Source organism: Labeo rohita, chromosome 16 (genome assembly GCF_022985175.1).
Source record: "Labeo rohita strain BAU-BD-2019 chromosome 16, IGBB_LRoh.1.0, whole genome shotgun sequence".
Lineage (NCBI taxonomy): Eukaryota > Metazoa > Chordata > Actinopteri > Cypriniformes > Cyprinidae > Labeo > Labeo rohita.
Genome location: NC_066884.1, coordinates 7635480 through 7642895, shown reverse-complemented (window position 1 = coordinate 7642895; position 7416 = coordinate 7635480). Strand labels below are relative to the sequence as shown.

The window sequence follows — 7416 nt, the reverse complement described above, 5'->3', positions numbered from 1 at the left end:
TATTTTTAATTTCTTCTTTATTATAAATACACTCCTGCATAAATTTCATCCAGCTTTGAGAAAACATACATGAGCAAATATCACTCATATTTGCATTTTTGCTTATTTTTTCAAAGGTTAATCACGTTGATCCAGATAAAAATATCCACAAATATGTTACATTTATAATTAGCTCACTTCATGTGCATTTGACACTGAAACAAATACAATAAAATTATTTTTCTCCCATGGCCGTTCCAGACAGCCTTGATTCACAAAACACAAACTTCCAAACCACTGAGATGTAAACACTGAACAACTGTATAAATATCCCTTAAATATCATGTTTTAGTGCAGTGTTTTTGATGTCACACTGGGCCCAAGAAAGCATGTCTGAGAGTCTCCACAAAGACGATTAATGCCAGCACCACTGGCAATGACGGAGGGTTGTTACCTGCCCTGTCTGTCAGTAGGTGAACCCTATTAGGGTCCGAAATCATCGCACGAGCGTCCTCTAATGCAGCGACAGCTGATGCACTACCGTTCAAATCTCCAGTGACCTGTAAATCAAACAAGCAAGCATGGAAATACACATCCCTCACCGGAAGCAGTGAGGAGCAGTGTGTGTACGCAGGCATGGATGGATGCGCATACGGCATCTCCAGACGCTGCGAGACCGGACACCCCCATACGCACAACTGCAAGTCCTGCTCAGGCGTATAGGACTCAACAATTGCACGAGGGGAGCGTACGGACAGACTCAGCGACCGGCCGACCTGTCGCACCACTATCGTCGTCCCGATATGCGTAGCCCAGATCTCAGCGTGTCTGCCAGGGTCGTGAGAGTGAACGCGCAGGCTCTGATGTCCTCTGCGATCACCGCCGGTCACAGAACCATCCACAAACGCCGGAGGAACATTATCCAGCTCCGCTTGATATATCTGCAGCTCTGCACACTCGCGCCAGTTCTTCAAGATAACCGTAATCTAATGAAGAACCAGAGAGCAGAGAACTGTCAGGTGCAGAACATTCAAACTGGACTGATTCTAAACTCATGCACGTTTCTCATTTTGCGTGTCCTATTAATTATTCATAGCAATTTATCATTAGATGTCAGGCTGTAGAATATCGTTAACACAAGGCAGTATGTTTGAAAGCACTGAACAGCAGTTCTGAAAGAAGACAAATCTGTTTCCTCCCTCTCACCTGGAAAGGCTCATATGGAAGAGAAGTGATATAGAAGACTCTGATTGGGTGTTAAAGTAGATGAAAGTAATGCTGGAGCCTTTTATAGTGCAATAAAAAAGGACTAAATAAATATGTGGAGTCCCTCAAGTACACTCATAAAAATAAAGCTTCTTTATGGGAAAATTAAGAATCTTTAAAGGGATAGTTCACCCAAAAATGAAAATTCTGACATTAATTACTCACCCTCATGTCGTTCCAAACCTGTAAGACCTTCGTTCATCTTCTGAAAAACAATTGAGATATTTTTGATGAAATCCAAGAGCTTTCTGACCCTGCACAGACAGCAACACAACCGACATGTTCAGGGCCCAGAAAGATAGTAGGACATTATTTAAAATGTCACATGGACTATTTTAACAAAGTCGTTTTTGTTTTCTTTGCGTGCAAAAAAGTATTCTTGTAGCTTTATAAAATTATGGTTGAACTACTGTTGTCACATGGACTATTTTAATGATGTTATTACTACCTTTCTGGGCCTTGATTGTGGTGGTTGCATTGCTGTTCATGCAGGGTCAGAAAACTTGGATTTTATCAAAAATATCTTAATTTGTGTTCTGAAGATAAACAAAGTTCGTACGGGTTTGTAACAATATTAAGGTAAGTGCCTCAAACAAAGCTGAATATCTTTCAAAGATTTAATGCCAGTACCTAGCAAATCCAGTGACTTGTGCATCTTCAAAAATGAATGAAAACTGATAGATGTATGACATCCTCCAACTGGATGAAACCATAGACTGAAGCTAAAAAATCTGATGCATCCAGACTGTAAAAGTTGTGTTGTGTATTTCTTTAATTGTGAGTTTATATCTCACAATTATGAGTTATTACATTATTCATGTAAACTCAGAATCCTGAGGACAAAAATTTGAATCATAACGTCGCAATTCAGACTTTCAGCAATGTGAACTTGCAATTCCGAGACAACAATCTAAACTGTGAGACATAAAAAGCAATGAAGTACACCCTCTAAAGAAAATCTAACCAGTTTTTTATTTAAAATGAGTTACATACAACTCATTTCTAAGAAATAGTCATTATTATTACAATACAAATACACTCTGTTAAAAGTTTGTGAACAGTAAGTTCTTTCAGCTTTGAAATCACAGGAATAATTTACATTTAAAATATATTCATATAGAAAGCAGTTATTTTAAATAATAAAAATATTTCAATATTTTGCTGTACTTTGGATCAAATAAATGCAGACTTGATGAGCAGAAGAGACTTTTTTAAAAACAAACAAAAAAAATCTTACTGTTAAAAAACCTTTGACTGGTAATGTACATAAAATTATTTTAAAAATCTAGGGTAACTATTATATGAGAGATATACAAGAAGATGAATGTATGCATGTGATTTTTTTTCCACACCTTTGTGAGTACAGTGGTGTAAGAGCTCCCTCTAGTGGGTGTGCTGGTGGCCTGAATGTACAGGTTCTGGTTGTCTATGAGAGGCCAGGCACCCTGCACAGCACACGTCTGGAACTCCTCATTAAAGGTGCGGATATGTGGGTCTCCAAACACCCCGCAGTGCAGGTATTCTGGGGCCCGGCCCTCCCTCTGCATAAACCCCTTTTCATAGAAGCATCCGTCCCCTGAGAGAGGGGACGCCCGGGGCGGGGGTTGCGGCTGAGCTGTGGGGCCTGTTTTGGGACAGCGGTGTTGAATGAGCAGGTCCTCGATGCCCTGCACGGCAGAGTGGTACGCCAGGTCTCCACGGCACGCTCGGGCCGTTCGCTGGGTGCAGAGTGCATAGGACCGCAGGGCGCTGCAGTAGCCGGCATTAGCGCCCTCCTTACCACCTCCCCCAATGACACCAATTTCCAAAGTCGCAGCCACGAAATCAGAGTTGCACCGCAAGATTCGACACTGTGCGCCTACTGCTGGGAAAGAAAACATTGGCTCGAATTCCAGAATTAATCAATATATGACTCCAAATCAATAAACAATTAACAGGTTCTCAGATTTTCCAAGAAAAAAATCTGAACTGTGAGTTTGTATCACAGGTTTTCTGAAAAAATAATTCAGAACTGTGAGATAAAAAGTTGTGATTAGCTTTTTTATGTTTTATTCAATGGTGGATATAAACAGCAGTATATAAATAATACTATAAAAAACCTGCCATGGTGCATTTCAACGTACCACAATATTATTATCTGCTACCATCACTGAACTATTTTGTGAGGTTAAAAGGGGACTTTTACCTGAAGGAGCATTAAAGAGTAGGACTGTTGTAACAATGATCCCAATGTGTTTCCATAATGTGTATAAGTGATTCCCACCAACAGCTGATGCTGCCATTCCCATCCATACAGACACAGGCAGGACGGCCTGCTCACAGGTGCCCGAACAGGTGCTGAATCTCTGGGCACTAAAGCACACTATATAAAACAACCACAAGGGGGAGACAAACCAAACTAATTCACTTAAATCTAGAAACGTGTTCTTTCTAAATACAAGAATTTTGATGTGCCATGCATCATACATAATGTTAAAACAACATAGTAGATTCCACAAACCTTTTACCTCAAGATTTCATCTGACTGAGTTCCTGAGACCCATCAAGAGACTGACAATCTCATGCTGACCAGCCTTGGGAGAGAAAGAGGAATCTGATAAATGCCAGTAAGTGCATTCACACTGTTGTGTACATGTTGTGAACTCCTTCATACAGTCAGTGAAACTCATGAATTCACACAAATCTGAATACTGCAACTTCTGTACATACAGTAGATAATACTCTGATCAAAATTATAAATGCAACACTTTTTATGAGCTGAACTCTAAGATCTAAGACTTTTTCTGTGTACACAAAAGGCCTATTTCTCTCAAATATTGTTCACAAATCTGTCTAAATCTGTGTTAGTGAGCACTTCTCCTTTGCCAAAGTAATCCATCCACCTCACAGATGTGGCATATCAAGATGCTGATTAGACAGCATGATTATTGCACAGGTGTGCCTTAGGCTGGCCACAGTAAAAGAAGACTCTAAAATGTGCAGTTTTATCACACAGCACACTGCCACAGATGTCGGTTTTGAGGGAGCGTGCAATTGGCATGCTGACTGCAGGAATGTCCACCAGAGCTGTTGCCCGTTAATTTAATGTTCATTTCTCTACCATAAGCCGTCTCCAAAGGCGTTTACATCCAACCGGCCTCACAACCACAGACCGACCACGTGTAACCACACCAGCCCAGGACCTCCACATCCAGCATCTTCACCTCCAAGATCGTCTGAGACCAGCCACCCGGACAGCTGCTGCAACAGTCGGTTTGCATAACCAAAGAATTTCTGCACAAACTGTCAGAAACCGTCTCAGGGAAGCTTATCTGCATGCTTGTCGTCCTCATCGGGGTTTTGACCTGACTGCAGTTGCGTCGTAGTAACCGACTTGAGTGGGCAAATGCTCACATTCAATGGCATCTTTGGACAGGTGTTCTCTTCACGGATGAATCCTGGTTTTTACTGTACAGGGCAGATGGCAGACAGCATGTATGGTGTCGTGTGGGTGAGCGGTTTGTTGATGTCAATGTTGTGGATCGAGTGACCCATGTTGGCGGTGGTGTTATGGTATGGGCAGGCGTATGTTATGGACAACGAACACAGGTGCATTTATTAATGGCATTTTGAATGCACAAAGATACCGTGACGAGATCCTGAGGCCCATTGTTGTGCCATTCATCCACGACCATCACCTTATGTTGCAAGGATCTGTACACAATTCCTGGAAGCTGAAAACATCCCAGTTCTTGCATGGCCAGCATACTCACCGGACTCACCCACTGAGCATGTTTGGGATGCTCTGGATGGGCGTATACGACAGCGTGTTCCAGTTCCTGCCAATATCCAGCAACTTCGCACAGCCATTGAAGAGGAGTGAACCAACATTCCACAGGCCACAATCAACAGCCTGATCAACACTATGCTAAGGAGATGTGTTACACTACGTGAGGCAAATGGTGGTTACACCAGATATTGACTGGTTTTCGGACCCCCCCCACCCAATACAATAAAACTGCACATTTTAGAGTGACCTTTTATCGTGGCCAGCCTAAGGCACACCTGTGCAATAATCATGCTGTCTTATCAGCATCATGATATGCCACAGTTGTGAGGTGGATGGATTATCTCGGCAAAGGAGATGTGCTCACTAACACAGATTTAGACAGATTTGATCTGTCTAGATCACAATATTTGAGAGAAATAGGCCTTTTGTGTACATAGAAAAAGTCTTAGATCTTTGAGTTCAGCTCATGAAAAATGGGGCGTTTATAATTTTAGTCAGTGTAGATCAGATCACTTCTGATGCAAATAAACTATCATGCAAAGAGCCTTCACATGTATATAGGGCTGGGGGATATTACGCAGTTTGGACTCTCACCACTGATACATTATTTACTAAGACTCAAGAACAAACAGTGGTGGAACGCGAGAGTAAACTCCAGTCCCAGATGTGTGTTTGCACTTGACCAACAGCTCCGATATGAACAATCTGTCAAAACAGACTTGAATCATTTAAGTTTAAACAGAACAAACCTGGAGCCCATTTTCAGCAAATATCTTAAATCTCATTAAAATCACATTTTGCATGGCAGCACAGCTTTCTTTCCTGTCTGCTCTGACACTGACAGCTGATATTTATTCTAGCTGATGGGACGGCAGTTACGGGAGTTGCAGGGCAGAAATAGGGGGGTCTAAATATACCCCTCCACACTGGCCTGCCCCTCCAGCACCTGCCCCAGTGGAAATAGACTGGGCTGAAAGCTCTGTGGCACAGAAGCAGGTGTGAGACACACAGCAGAAACTCAACAGCTCTCCGTTTCCTTCTGTGGTCTAATTTCACATGAATGCTTCAGAATCATTCACCGAAGTGCATTGCATGTGGAAACGGGCTGAATCTGGCGTGCCAGCACTTTTAAAGAGAGCTCGTTTCCACTCCAAACGTGTCTAAATGCTCATCGGGTACTAAACGTTTCGGGACACAGGATCCTCCTACAAACAGCTGCTTCTGTTTCAGTCTGGCACACAGAACACAGAGTCCTGAATCAGCTCCTGTCTTCCTGTTAGACATGACTGGAAGCGGCACAGCGTGCACGTGCATTGCTCTGTTTGTGTGTGTGTATGTTTTAAAGTAAACATACAGCTTATTTTACACTAAAAAAAAGGCTTCAACTATTTTTACTGAGAAACTGCTAAAATTTCATAATTTCGGCTAGTAACGCTTTAAAATTAAACATGAAATTTTAAAGTATAATGTATTTTCTTATAAAGCCTACTCTGATAATCTGTTTTATTTACAGATTATTTCGTTTGATGTCAAACCTTACTGCTTATTCTTTCACAAAATTAAGAAAACAGATTAACTCAATCATAACTGCCTTTGGAGCATAATAACATGTTGCTAAAATAAAATAATTAAATTAATATACTAAGAGCACTAACAGAAATCTATAAAAACGTACCATTATTTAAATAAATACAGTAGAGTAGTATTACCTATACTGTACTATGGTACTGTTGTACTGTATACACAATCCCTTACAAAGAAAATACTGTAGCAATACCAAGGTGCAGTGATGTATCAGGTAGTAATACTACAGTAAAAAAAAAATACTTTCAGAATTAAAAAAATGTAAAACCCTAATAAAAAATAGTAACTTTAGTACTTATGCTGATTAAAGTACTTATGCATTTAACCATTATGTTGACCATTAAATTAACCATTAAATTAACACTGAAATTAAAATTAATAGAATAGAAACAATTTTTACTCAGACATTGCTAGTAAATTTCACACTTACAAAGAAACGTGAAATTCTGAAGTGAGAACTGAAATAGTATTTTCTTGTAAAAGTACTTAGTACTTCGAAAAAAAAAAAAACATTTTTTTAACAATGTAAACAAACATTATACAGTTATATTGTTAATTATTAACTACCCATGCATGTATAGTATAACAAGATAGAAACTCACAGAATCAGAGGACTCTCTCCTGTATACCGTCGCTGAGATCTTTCCTAGTCACTTCTGGCTCTGACGCGCTCATGTGACGGACTCATGTGGGGTTGTGACCCCGCGTCACCGTCCCGCACGAGGGAGAAGCGTAAATCACCCGCCGTGCGCACCTGCCACACGCGCACCAGCTGACGGAGAGCTGCTCCAAACGCTCCCTTGGAGCTGTTTGTCAAC

The 7416-nt window shown here is 40.9% G+C and overlaps 1 protein-coding gene across 3 annotated transcripts; it reads right to left on the bottom strand.

The window, feature by feature from the left end:
• On the bottom strand, positions 1-7416 carry hjv (hemojuvelin BMP co-receptor). 3 transcript variants are annotated; one of them, XM_051132440.1, is made up of 5 exons: positions 7201-7416; positions 3746-3818; positions 3431-3607; positions 2598-3109; positions 1-965 (listed from the first exon to the last, which is right to left on the bottom strand). In XM_051132440.1, the coding sequence occupies exons 3-5, from the start codon at positions 3531-3533 to the stop codon at positions 348-350; spliced, it is 1233 nt and encodes a 410-aa protein (XP_050988397.1). In that variant the 5' UTR covers positions 3534-3607; positions 3746-3818; positions 7201-7416; the 3' UTR covers positions 1-347. The 3 variants fall into 3 exon arrangements, with proteins under 3 accessions (XP_050988397.1, XP_050988398.1, XP_050988399.1); XM_051132441.1 differs by having other exon boundaries at positions 3753-3818; positions 7201-7415; XM_051132442.1 differs by having other exon boundaries at positions 2598-3106; positions 7201-7400.